This window comes from Vanessa atalanta, chromosome 29 (genome assembly GCF_905147765.1).
Source record: "Vanessa atalanta chromosome 29, ilVanAtal1.2, whole genome shotgun sequence".
Classification (NCBI taxonomy): Eukaryota; Metazoa; Arthropoda; class Insecta; order Lepidoptera; family Nymphalidae; genus Vanessa; species Vanessa atalanta.
In genome coordinates, this window is record NC_061899.1 from 5,390,170 (window position 1) to 5,405,102 (window position 14,933).

The 14,933-nt window shown below is 36.4% G+C and overlaps 1 protein-coding gene across 1 annotated transcript in view; it reads left to right on the top strand.

The window, feature by feature from the left end:
* LOC125075106 (Krueppel-like factor 3) overlaps positions 1 to 14,933 on the top strand; it is a 57,171-nt gene that overhangs the window by 15,618 nt on the left and 26,620 nt on the right. The window contains exon 5 of the mRNA XM_047686723.1: positions 7,553 to 7,640. Coding sequence (XP_047542679.1) covers positions 7,553 to 7,640 — 88 coding nt within the window. The remainder of the gene's footprint in view (positions 1 to 7,552; positions 7,641 to 14,933) is intronic.

Below are 14,933 nucleotides of genomic sequence, written 5' to 3' on the forward strand. Positions count from 1 at the left end.
GCCCTGGACTGAGGCCCAAAAAGCCATATGGTAAATCCGGCCCTGCTAGCCAGGCGATATCATTTACAGATAATGTTAGTGTTTATTTAAAACTATCGAGATTTACACCGTAATGAAATAAAAAGATCGCCTCCCGACTGTTGTATATAAAAACATTATCTGTATATAAATTAATTGAGTTTTTCAAGAGATATCGTGCACACATACATACATATACAATAGGGATTATTATTAGTAAACGTTTTCTTTATTAATCGTCTTCATTAACTCTCTACTTAAATGTAATGTAATCTTCTATACATGTAATAAAATGAGAGTGTCTATAATATTAAAATAATAATTACATTACATTAACAGAAGGTTTGGAACATATTCCACCACGCTGCTCCAATGCGGGGTGGTGGAACATACATGTGGCAGAGTTTCGTTTAAATGAGACACATGCAGGTTTCCTCACGATGTTTTCCTTCACCGCCGAGCACGAGATGAATTATAAACACAAATTAAGCACATGAAAATTCAGTGGTGCCTGCCTGGATTTGAACCGGAAATGATCAGTTAAGATGCACGCGTTCTAACCACTGGGCCAATTTTTTTTTTATTATTTTCCACAAAAATGCCTTAAAAATAAACGTTAGGAAACTTGTCCTTTAGATTATTTTAAAAACATAACCGTTTTCTTAGCTTTCCAAAAATGTATAACAACAACGTACTTATTACAAAATAACCGAAATAAAATGACCACAAAGGAAGCTGATGAAAACTCCCTTTTTACTGTTTCGACTGTCTAAATATAAGGCAGATGTCCGTTGTTCGTGGGTTTGATCCGTTAGTGTCAAGTCAATGGTAGCTCCTGAATTACGCCTCGTAGAAAATTACTTCATAAGCTAAATTTATAATTACTTGAATATCTCAACTGAGTATTATTATAGTATATATGTATGTATATATGTTATTAAAACTTATTAAACCACAGAGTCATGATAGTATAAATAAAAACACTTCAATAGTCAGTCCGGGCGTGGCGCCGGCGCACGATTTAATAGTTTACGCAATCAAATACACGAAGCATCTTTAATGTGTCGTATCAAGTGATAGCGGATCCATAGGCGGAGCGATTTTTTATTTGACCTCGGTAGGTGGATGTGAAAATAAACCATCTGATGTTAAGCGATAAGTTCAACCTTACATCGCCAATGCGGTATACTTGGAAACTGTGATGTTATGTCCCTTGTGGTTGTTACACTGGCTCACTCACCCTTTAATCTGGAACATAATAATAATGATAATTATTGCTGCTTGGTGGTGGAATATGTGATGTTTGGTGCCACTAACTCTGAAACAAGTAAACTTTAATTCAAGTTTCTTTCGAATGTAAAGCTATCTCTGGTTCCATGTTAATGTAAAAAGTAAAGTATTATATCAACCTGTCCCACTCTTGGGCTTAGGCCTCCGCTATATTTAAGGGAACGGTTTAGGTGGGGGGAGGGGTATACACAAACTCAACGGTCCTTGTTTGTCATCGGTTAAGGTTCACGTGTTGTAATCACGGCGCCATCTTGTGTTTATGTGGCATAATTTAACCCGACAGCCATTGTTTTTTTTTTTCATCACCGATCAAGAGATTCATTAAAGGTTAGTTGCGTTTGCTCGGACTCTAATGATAAGTATTTGCCGTTATTTTATTTTTTTTTGTAATTCACATCTTGAAGGTTTTATAAGTGAAATATTTTTGTTCTACAACGTTTGGTCTTATTCAGACATTAATGTATATTTAAGCGTTTTATCCGAACGTAGCCCATCTTACGTAACGCACGACTCACCTTCAGATATGAGCGTGGTGTTTGTAACAGCGGGATCATAAGCAGAGCGATTTTCTTTGTAATAATCGGATGGACAACGCATTTTATTATCCTTCTGATATTGTATAAAAGTATAGATTAATGATGATGCATGTACCGAATGGCAACCTGCCATTGCCGTGTGTATCCACTGACTCGTATTGGCACAGTATTGTAAGCCTATAAATTATTTCAAATAAAATATTTATCTTTATCTTTACATAGTATAAAACAAAGTCGCTTTTTCTGTCCCTATGTCCCTTTGTATGCTTAAATCTTTAAAACTACGCAACGGATTTTGATGCGGTTTTTTAAATAGATAGAGTGGTTCGAGAGGAAGGTTTTTGTATATAATACATAGACAATATAGTTAAGTAACACTGATAATTTTAAAAGTTTCTAATGTGATGTCGTAAATTTATACATTTTTTTCGCTAACATTGTAAACGCTGGCTGAACCCTACGAGATAGATCAAAATAATGTACTTCAGTATTGTACACCTTAACGTTTTAAGGTGTACAATACTGAAGTACTTTCTTCAAAAAAGTCCGCGATGGTATATGTCTATCTCTTAGGGATTACCCAAATTGCACCCGTGCGAAGCCGGGGCGGGTCGCTAGTTAATAATAATTAAAGGTTATATAGCTTCTAGCTAATGAGTTATATTCAATCACAGAACTATATAAATGTAATGAATACTTTTTGGTTTGACATTTTTATAAATAAAAGTAGAAAAAATATTTTTGAATCGGACATGTGAATTGTTAATCTGGGAATTGTTAAATGGAGGATAACAAAAACTGGATAAATAAATATTGTGAACTATATTAAATATTGTTAATTATTTGACGTCCTAGCTTACTTGAAGCTGGGTCTTCATGTAGAAGAGTAACTTACGTTCCATAAGTATTCAAAAGCCTCTAAATGGCTCACTACTGGGCTAAGACCTCTCTCGTTGAGAAGGCTTAAAGCGAATTCCACTACGCTGCTCCCATGTGGGTTTGTAGATACACATGTGGCAGGATTTTGAAATGAGACGCAAAATTTCATCCTGCTAGACCTACCTGACAGTTAGCACGTTTACATTGGATTAGATTTTAAAGTTTTAGAAAGTAGGTTCTGGAAGTTTCTGTAGGTTTTTTTTTTTAAATAATTTTGAATTATAACGCTGAAATTAAATTATTCAAACGTAACTGTAACGATGCTACATAAAAATTTAATAATATAGGCGTATGTAGAATAGAGATAGACCAGAACTTACAACACGTGCATATTAACCGAGTACAAACTCGAACAAGTACCATGTATTTTCCTATGCTTAATTTGTATTGTAATTCAATTCGTATTCGCTCGAAGTCATTGTGACAATATCTGCATTTTTATATGCAGCCTCTCACTTGTGTATTGTCGAAACCGCAGTAGAGCAACGTGTTGACAACACCTCCTCTAGAGGGAGAGGAAGACTTATCACAGCAGTGGCATATGCACAGACTGCCATTATTTATAATATATGAAGGTGGACGGGATAATGGCTCATCAGATATTATGAAGACAATGAGCCAGCAACCTTAGGATCTATGGTGTCCTTAGTCTCACTTACCTTACAAACCGGAACCGGAATAGGTGATGAGAAGGCAGTATGAACCCAGACGGTCTTGCACGATGCCCTACCACCAAGCACTTGTATAGGTTTTTTTTTTGAAAGGAAAATTACACATTAGAGATCTAATTATGAATGCTTTAACATTTAACCTCGGGCGTGGCGCGTTCGCACGAATTGAAACTTACGTAAATTGATGTGCAGTGTCTTCGAAATACGTGTGGGTTGCGAGTGTGAGCGTTTTAATTAGTTCCGAGAGTTCGTTACTCATTAGATTGTTTTATATGAGCCGGGCAAACGTGGGTTTATTGTGATTATTTTATATGTTGATGCAGTATCTTTTATTAATATATAATTAAACTTTTTTTTTTTTTTACATTTTATTATCGCCACCAACCTCGGGAACTAAGATGTTATGTCCCTTGTGCCTGTAGTTACCCTAGCTCACTCACCCTTCAAACCGGAACACAACAATACTGAGTACTGCTGTTTGGTGGTAGAATATCTGATAAGTGAGTGGTACCTACCCAGACGGGTATGCACAAAGCCCTACCACCAAGTACTTACTAATATCTTATTTAATTTAGAGTAATTACTCCTGGTCTAGAGCAGTTTGGGTAACTAGAGTACTACTCATGATTTTAGCGGAACATAGGTTGTGTTTAAATGAGCCGAGATGGCCCAGTGGCTAGAACGCGTGCATCTTAACCGACTATTTCGGGTTCAAACCCAGGCAAGTACCACTGAATTTTCATGTGCTTAATTTGTGCTTATAATTCATCTCGTGCTCGGCGGTGAAGGAAACCTGCATGTGTCTAATTTCAACGAAGTTCTGCCACATGTCAATTCCACCACCCGCATTGCAGCGTGTTGGAATATGCTCCAAACCTTCTCCTCAAAGGGAGAGTAGGCCTTAGCCCAGCAGTGGGAAATTTACAGGCTGTTTATGTTATGTAAATGAAAACTAGTGATAGATTAACCTACATAACATTGTACATATAACCTGAGTGGACCATTTATTGTGGATCGAAAGTATTTATTATATTTCTTAATAGATTATATTTTTCACGGTGGCAGCTTTATAGGCATCTTGTCGAGTGTTTCAAAAGTGCTTTTAAGAGCCTATTTGGGTAAAGTACGTTCTGATTTTTGCTTAATGTTATTGTACTTTTATTGTCTTGCCGTTTGTTCTGCTTTCCGAAACGGTGGTAGTGTTTAAATTTTGACGATTCAAAAACGCTTAATTGTGAAATATTACTTGAATGAAATACATTTTGATTTGATTTGATTTTATTAACTGTGTGATCGATTGAAAAATCTTTTGCTGTTTTTGAAGTTACACTTTTTGCTGCGTTATGAAAAAATATGAGTGATCTTTTATGATACGTGCACTCGGGTGATATTAAAACTAGACGATGAAGTTTCTCGCTAAACCGCCAATTAAGTGTCAAGTCACTCGAAATAGACAATTTCACTCTTTATATTTCTATCTCACTTCCTCATGCGAAAACAAAAAGAAAGAGAGCGACATTTTCGATTATTTTTATTGTATTTGCAATTTTGCCATGTCATTGTGTCTCATGATAATAAATCTTATTTTACAATGTTTATTTTGTTTTAAATCGAAACTGGGTCGATCAGCTAGTTTTGTGGTAACGATTTAACTTAACCCGGGCGTGGTACGTTCACACGACCGAATGTTACGTAAATCGATGCTAGGTGCTTCTTCGAATCGACGGGTTGTGGTCCAAGTGATAGCGAGAACATTTTAGTTTTGTATGTATTTATTACATATGTTTTTCCAATTCATATTGGAACAGCGTGGTGGGTATCAGACCTTCTCATTATAAAGGGGATGGATTACAAGTTTTTTTATAATGTAGTATAAATTGTTTGTAATAGTTGTATATTCAGGCACTGTTTTTAGTTGTGTATTTTTGTCAATCAAGTGCTGACTGCAAATATGGTAGGGATTTAAAGCATCAGTTTAGGTTAGTTTACCTTATGTATTCTATAGACTATACAGCACTATTCAGTACGGTTATGTTGTGGTTTGAAGGGTGAGTGAACCGATATAACTACAGCCACAAGGGATATAAGGTCTTTTTCCAAGTTTAGTGGCGTGTTGATGGTGTGAGAAATGGTTAATATTTCTTACAGTACCCATGCCTATGAGTAGTGGTGACCACTTAACATCCTGATGCCCCCTGGGGCTCAATTGCCAGTCCGCCTATATATATATATATATATATATGACATAAAAAAGTTAGAAATGTGTTATGGTAAATGTATTATAACTGATAACTATGATATATGTACATATAACAAAATTGGAGCATCTGTTTGTAATATTAAAATGTTTTTCTGTCTGTCTGTCTGTTTGTTTGTTCCGGATAATCTCTGGAATGGCTGGACCGATTTCGACGGTACTTTCACTGGCAGATAGCTGATGTAATAAGGAGTAACTTAGGCTACAACAATAACTTTTCTTAAATTCAAACGAGCACGAAGTCGCGGGCGCAGCTAGTATATGATATAACTATCGGCACAAGGGTATCACGTCTTAGTTACCAAGGCTGGTGGCGCTTTGGCGATGTAAGGGATAGTTAGTATTACAACAAAAATGTGTGAAAAAGTGCGAACTTTTATTGATAATTGAACATCTTAATTCTTACCCAATATCCATTCCCAACGTCCATCACATTTCATCAGTAGTTTTCCGATGTATTACAAAGTTTATAATTATATTATTAATTATTTATATGTAATAGAGGTTGTAAACGTTTTATAATTACGATGCAGTATTGAGGTGAGCGCGAGTTAGGTCTCATTTAAGATATAGTAAGTGGCATCAAGAGGCGTGGCGCACGATCGGCCTTTGCGCAACGCATGCACGACTCGTCTTGATCTAAGGACGTGGGGTGTCACTGATAGCGGAGTTACAAGCGGAGCGATGAGGCGTTTTTTTTAAATTTCTTTTTTTTATGATAGGTTCTTAGAAGATTAATCTGATATTGCTGATAGGAAATGCAACTGGACACATAATATTACATTAAAATGCGTGTACGCGTGTGAGGATTTCGAATTCTTTGACGTTATTAAAAATGGTTTTTAATTGCGTGCAAATTATATAGTACAGTAAAATAATAATTGTAATTTCTTCTTTTTTGACAACGACTGTAACTGACCCAAAAATTTAAACAATGATTGGTATTTCTTGCAGAGCCATTGCCTTTCGTTGATCATCATCATCAACTTGATCAGCCTGTACTATTCCACTACTGGACGTAGGCCTCCCCCAAGGCGCGCCACTGAACCCGATCTGCGGTCCTTCTCATCCTTAGGTCGATGGTGATCACTTACGATCAGGTGGCCCATTCGTTCGTCCGCCTACCTATATCCTAAAAAAACAGATTTCCCTGCTTGACATTCCCCTGTTATTAAGTTTTTCTATCAAAAATAGAGAAGGAAGAAGTAACTCTTAGGAACACCCAAATTCCGACAGTTTAGTACTGTCGCTCCTTGAAAGACAAGTAGTGTTGTTGGTTCCGCGCCTTTTCTATCATATTTTTTTTTAATAATATAGATCGGCAGACCAGCATAGACCACCTGATGGTGGAAGCTGTACGAAATACAATCATTCCTTAGATCGCCAGTGCGCCACCAGCCTTATGCCTGTAGTTACATTGGCTTGCTCCTTCAAACTGGGACAGAACAATACTGAGTATTCCTGTTGGATAATAGTCATGGTAATATTCATGATGATTGTTGCACCTAATGAGCCCTACCATCAGATTTCTTCGGTTTCAGATAGAATAATTATTGTTCGGTACTAGCTTTCACTTTAATTTTTGATGTGAAAACTTCTTTTGGCCACTTTTTGGTAGGGAAAATCTTAGGGGTGTGCTGTGCGCGTTAGACGCTTTTTGAATGAAATTTTATCTGTATATCCTGTGTTTTCTTTTGATTATTTTTGAATATTTAATTTAAACCTTATGAAATTTTAAATTTTAAGCTTGTGAAAGCCGATAGAAGTGATTCTATCGGTATACAGTTCTATAATTGCCAATATTGTTTTTAAATTGAGTATGTTAATTTTGTGATTGCCAGGCATGCGAAGCGCCCATCCAGTTGGAACCAGTAGACCTAAGTTTGAAGAGACGCTCGCCGACACCACGGCGTCGTTCAAGACATCTCGGTGAGTTTTAATAATAGTTTCGACGCTAATTGCGATATTTTTAATCGACTAATCGTATAGACGACATCTATATTAATAATACAATGACTGCAAAGTTGGTCCAGTGAATAGTCCCGAGGGGACGTGCGGCTTTATAAACAGAGTTCAAACACCAGGTTTGATGTTGAAGATTCCTCACTAACAATCCGGAGTCTGAGAGATGGAAGTGTATTCTTCCGTGCATCAAAATCCAAGTAAAGCCTTTGGTCCTACAACCGTGGTGCTGTTACGGTTATAGCGTGGCAAGTGTTGCTATCAAATATTTGTTGCGGATTGATATCAAATCAAGTTAATCAGTATTATGGACCTTTGCAGTAGTGTGTATAATACTCAACAATACTGATTTATTGATTGTGACATTTGTCAAGCAACAAATATTTGATAGCAAAAGTTGCTATGCCATAAACCTTTATATCTCCACTGAATACTTTCCAGACTTGTCTTGGACTTACTGTCTCATCGGATATTATCAGAGTAATGGAAAAAACGGTGATATTTATCTATCGCGTAAGGTTCAGTCAGAATTTGCAATGTAAGCGCAAAAATTTCGTTTATTTACGACATCAAATAAGACACCTCTAAAATTATCAGTGTTTCTCTACGATATTGTGCATGTATTATAAATATAGACCTTCTTGAATCACTTTACCTATTAAATTTAGCATTAGCATTAGCAGCCTGTAAATTTTCCCACTGCTGGGCTAAAGGCCTCCTCTCCCTTTGAGGAGAAGGTTTGGAGCATATTCCACCACGCTGCTCCAATGCGGGTTGGCGGAATACACATGTGGCAGAATTTCGTTGAAATTAGACACATGCAGGTTTCCACAAGATGTTTTCCTTCACCGCCGAGCACGAGATGAATTATAAACACAAATAAAACACATGAAAATTCAGTGTGCCTGCCTGGGTTTGAACCCGAAATCATCGGTTAAGATACACGCGTTCTAGCCACTGGGCCATCTCGGCTCCTATTAAATAACCGCATCAAAATCCATTGTGTAGTTTTAAAGATCTAAGCATACACAGGAACAGACACAGCGGGAAGAGACTTTGTTTTATACTGTGTAGTGAATCGTTTGAGTTATTATAAATTAAATTCTATGTAACATTTTTTTGAACGAAGTTTATTTAGGGTTTTTTTTAGGAAATACTGTCATTCCCCTTCCAGTACATTGCCGTTTGTCTCTCTCTATGATACACAGTTATATATAATACTAGCAGTCGTTCGCGGCTTTGCTCGCTATTAATTAAGGGGTTGGTTCTCAATTCTCAAGTGTAACGTATAAAAAGGAGCCTAAGTCCATTGAATTCAAGTTTCTCCCATACCATTTTTTATCAAATTCGGTTTAAGGGTTTTGCCGTGAAAAAGCAACATACAGACAGACATACAGAGTTACTTTCAGATCTATTGTATTAGTATAGATTACGAAATGAATGATTATTTTTTATTATTGTTTTATTTCACGCGGGATTTTTAATAATACATGCATATCTTGTCGTGTTATTTTTAAAAAGCTTATTAAGACTAAATTAGTAAATTAATCTTGTTATTAATTAAAAGAGTACTTTTTAGAAAAAAAAAAAACGCCTGGGGTTAGGCTCGGGTTCCCTCACAGGACACTAATTATTGTAAAAAAACAGCATTGTAAATCTGTTTATTTGAAAAGAGAAAAAACTATGCGAGTTTCTTGCCGTTTCTTCTCGCTGGAGGCCGCTTTCCGAAACGGTGGTAGTGTTTTAATATCGACGATTCAAAAACGCTTCGTTGTGAAGTTTACTTGAATAAAATTGATTTGATTTGAATTATTCGCAAACATTTTTAATTTATTTCCTCGCGTCTGTCATTTAATCTATCTATACATATAACAAAATAGGAGTGTCTGTTCGTAATATTAAAATAATCGCTTTTTATTAAATGTATATGTATGTATACACAGTACATATAGCAAAACATTTATTTTTCAATCGTGCACGATGTCGCGGGCACACCTAGTGTGTGATATTATGCAGCAGAAGCAACTTCGTTCCAACCGGATGTCAAACGACACCTCTTGTTTTTATTTATATAAATAAGTTTCATTTTAAATAAGTATAATTCGAATATTACTTTATTTAATGTATAAATAGTCGACGACCTCCGTGGTCGAGTAGTGTGTACACCGGTTTTCATGGGTACGCCACTCCGAGGTCCCGGGTTCGATTCCCGGCCAAGTCGATGTAGAAAAAGTTTATTAGTTTTCTATATTGTCTCTGGTCTGGGTGTATGTAGGTGGTACCGTCGTTACTTCTGATTTTCCATAACACAAGTGCTTTAGTTACTTACATTGGGATCAGAGTAATGTATGTGATGTTGTCCAATTTTTTTTTTTTTACGTTAATGTATTTATAGTAAATATAGACATAGATACATTGTCACAGCCCATAGAAGCCAACCGCCAACCCGCATTGGAGCAGCGTGGTGGAATATGCTCCAAACCTTCTCCTCAAAGGGAGAGGAGGCCTTTATCCCAGCAGTGAGACATTTACGGGCTGCTACTGTACTGTATAGAAGCCCAACTTGGAAGCTGAATTGTACACCTATTTAGCACACGATTCATTCCTTGTCAAATCCGGTTTAATTTTTTTTTTACTGTCAGATATATTTTTTATAATTGTGCCGTGTTCTAAATATTTTTTTTTCTTTCTTGCACAACAATGCGCCACCAAGCTTGGGGGCTAAGATGTGATGTCCACTTGTGGCCAAACTTAGTCCCACTAGGTAAAATCAAAATCAAATAATAAATATTAACTAATCCTTTAATGGCCAATAGCGCCACCAACCTTAGGAACTGAGATGTTATGTCTCCTGCCCGTAGTTACACTGGCTCACTCACTTTTCAAACCGGAACATTTTTTTTTTACATTAGCAGCCTGTAAATTTCCCACTGCTGGGCTAAGGCCTCCTCTCCCTTTGAGGAGAAGGTTTGGAGCATATTCCATCACGCTGCCCCAATGCGGGTTGGTGGAATACACATGTGGCCGAATTTCGTTGAAATTAGACACATGCAGGTTTCCTCACGATGTTTTCATTCACCGCCGAGCGCGAGATGAATTATAAACACAAATTAAGCACATGAAAATTCAGTGGTGCCTGTCTGGGCTTGAACCCGAATTCATCGGTTAAGATGCACGCGTTCTAACCACTGGGCCACCTGGGCTCTCAAACCAAACCAAACCGGAACACAACAAAACTGAGTGTCGCTGTTTGGCGGTAGAATATCTGATCATCGGGTACAAGAAACTTAATAAACTATTTCGTCTTTTATACAAAGAGGATGGTTAAATAACGAACTTTTAGAATGGTCTAGTATCAAGTTGCGGTGTATCGTTTAATACGGGCAAGACATGAAAAGTCGAGGTCAAGACGATCCGGACGCAGTACAGGATCCGTTCGATTAAGGTCGCTGATGATTGTTGTTTCTGTGTTCCTGCATACGATGACAGTTCCCACTTTGGATCCTGTCGTTTGTTGAAAAAAACAAATGGCGTGTTTTGATTTAATTTTAGTTTAAGTGGAATTTTCATTCGTATTATCGTTTTATACAAATTAATTGTTCTTTAAAATTTGGTGTAAAATTTGTTTTATAGTTATATTTGTTTGGTTGGAGTATAATAGATGAGTGCGTCTGTGATGGTGAGGACGAGGGATATGACATCTTATTTTTAAGGTTGGTGGCGTGTTGGTGATGTGGGTGTAAATGGTTTGAAGCGTCCATGGCGCTATGGTGTAATTGTGATCCTTTTGACTATTGTCGTCCTAACAAAAGCTTTAACCTTAAAAGTAACAAATAGAAATATTAATGATTCCTTAATTCAATCGAGGCATTCCTCCAATCCTTTTTTTGTTTAAAGGAAAGAAAAAATATTTTTTGTAGCACCAATGTCTATGGGCAGTGTTGACCTACTCGCCATGAGGGGTCCCATTTGCCAGTCCATCTACATACGTATATTATATTACATAAAAACGCCTTAAAATATTTGTCATATTTTTTGACATCGATGTCAAGAATTTAAACGGAACTTAATAAAAATTTTCCTTTGGCACGACTTATCTATAGTAAAGTTGAGTTTATGTCACAGCCCATCTGAGCTACATACGACATATGAAGTTTGGCCTCTGGAGGAGAGAGTTTGCCTTAACATTTTTCACCACTACGGGATGAATTATATTTTTATATATATATATATAGGTATATTTTTGTAATTGTCTTTGCAACTACAATGCGTAATGTCCGTCCGTTATCAGTAAAGTTGCGTAACCTAGCCTGAACAGTTTCGCGTTAATTAAAGCAGAGGGGCGGTGAAAGGGACCGTGTTTGGTTATGTTACGGTTAGATATATTAGCGCGGCGTTTATGGGAATGGCCGGTTTTGGAACATGTTTCGTAATATCAACGGTAACGATGTCGCTGTGTCTTCTGGTTGTAAAATTTTCGATCATTGTTCGCTTTTGAAATTCGTTTCGTGTCTTGTAATTGTTGTTTGTAAATCGAAGTAGTATTTTGTTGTTATTAACGATTCGATTGTCAATCGTTAGTTTAATCATAATTCGATATAAATCATAATTAATACTATGTAGTACTTGAATTTGCTTCTTGAATATTATTATTAGATGTTCGAATTAAGAATCTATACTAATATTATAAATGTGAAAGTAACACTGTCTGTCTGTCTGTCGTTCTTTCAATGCTAAATCAATGAACAGAATTTGACGAAATACGGTATGAAGTAAACTTGAACTCCAAGGAAGGACATAGGTTACTTTTTTGCCTAACACATGACAAACAATCCCCTAGAACGCGCGAAGCCACGGGCGTCAACTAGTAGATTATAAATTTGACGTTTAATTTAAGGAGAATAGTTAATGAGCGTGATGTTTTGTAATCAACTTATCCCATATAATTGTGTTATTTGAGAAAAATATAGGTAGACGGACAAATGGCCGTCTGGTGGTCACCATCGCTCAAAGACAGTGACGCCGTAGGAAATTAAATATTAACTATCTTTACAACACCAATGCGCCTCCAACCAACTAAACTAAGATTTCACGTCCTCTGTGGCTGTAGTTACACTGGCTGACGCATCCTTCAAACAGGTACACGTATTATTGAATATTGTACGTATGAGTGAATATGTGAGTGAGTAGCTTTACATTTAATTCAACACTATATCATGACGATTCAATAGCTTTATTAGCGTACTTGAATAAAGAATATTTCGATTTGATTTGAGTGTGTAGTACCTACCTAGACGGCCTGCACAAAGCCCTACCATCAAATGTACACTGAAGCTATTATAACTATAATCAGCTTCTTAAGTCATCATTGTATCCCCAATAACTGGGAATAAGATATTGTTACTTTATTATATATAATTTATTATGGATTATGTATATATATTTACTTGGTGGTAGGGCTTTGTGCAAGCCCGTCTGGGTAGGTACCACCCACTCATCAGATATTCTACCGCCAAATAACAGTACACTGTATTGTTGTGTTCCGGTTAGAAGGGTGAGTGAGCCAGTGTAATCACAGGCACAAGGGACATAACATCTTAGTTCCCAAGGTTGGTGGCGCATAGGTGATGTAAGGAATGGTTAATATTTCTTACAGCGGCTTTGTCTATGGGCGGTGGTGACCACTTACCATCAGGTGGCCCATATGCTCGTCTGCCAACCAATGCCACAAAAAAAAAATATATATATTAATTTAAAATGAAAAAGAAAGTCAGTGCGGGCCACGTCTTTCAAGAAGACGACTAGATCGAAGTCCAGCGAAGATATGTTGATGTTCAGTAAAAACATAAAAACGCCACAATGTATAAAAGTTAAATGTAATAAAAGGAACGGGCAACTGTGAGCCCGGAAAACGTAGTAAATATATATTGTCACTTATGCTTGCAATTACACTGGCTAACTCGCCTCGGAACCGAAAATAAATATACAATAGTACTAATGTTTGGCAGTATAATTATTGTTGTGTGGTTTATATCCTGCCTTATTTGCACAAAACTTACCACCTGTGATCATGGTCTTACAATCAAAATCTTAACTCTCAACGTATATAGTACTTAACGTACTAGATCTTCTCAGTTTAAATGTTTCAATGACATGAAAATCTTGTTATATTTTACAATTACTTTATTTTAACGTATGCATGTGATTATTTTGGCCTTGATAGGAGGTGGGACACGTGAATTTAAACCGACAGATTCAGGAACTTGTTCAATTGTATACGTCAGATAAAATTCTGTCATATTTGTATACATCAAACCGCTTAAGAGCAGCACGGTGGATAAACATCAACTTAATAAGAGGACATTTACACAGCGTTACTTAACTTTTTTTTAATCATACATGATATTAAATATGTTTGGTTTCTAATAAATATTATTAGTCATTAATTAAAACGTCCGATTTCACAATTCGACCGCGACACGCGTTTACTCTTGTTAGTCTGTCGATACACCAACGACTTACATACAAGATTTAGTGCCTCCCCGACATTCCATTATGCGTTTAACTGGGGCCAGCATGATTTATTGGTTCAAAGTTAATTTATTTACGAATATATATTGCATATGATATTTAAATATATGTTAAAAATGTTGTTAAAATATATTCTATGATATATATATCAACAGATCACATCTAACGGGATAAGTGATTCGTTTAATCTTTACTTAAGAAATTGCAATATATAAAATATGAGGAATAAAGGCGATTCGTCGCAGACGTGTTAGAGCTTGCAGTTGACTACTCCGGGTGTTATTAAACGTATGCGAAATTCATCGATAGCAAAAATAGTTCTGCCATGTATAAGTTAGTAATGATTTTGAGTAAATTGAACTCGTATCGTTTAATAGTTTGACGTAGTTCCCGATACTGTGTTCAAGCCGGGGTTTAAACATCAGCAGCCTGAGTGCACTGTTTAATTGGTATCTAGTGAGACCAAACGAAACAGTCAACATAGCAATAGTATTGAATTATATTATAAAATGAGAAGACATTTTGTAATTTAACTTCGCCGTTTCATAAATTCAAATCATTTGTAAAAATGCATCGGTAAAGAAGGCATATTATTCGATACAAGATTATATTGATGATAAAAAAGCGTGGAGCTAATGCTTGTTGACTTCCAGGCAGGATATATAACATACATATATAATTGTATTCATCTAACATGACTGTATTTTTAGATGTTGAAAAAGAGTACTG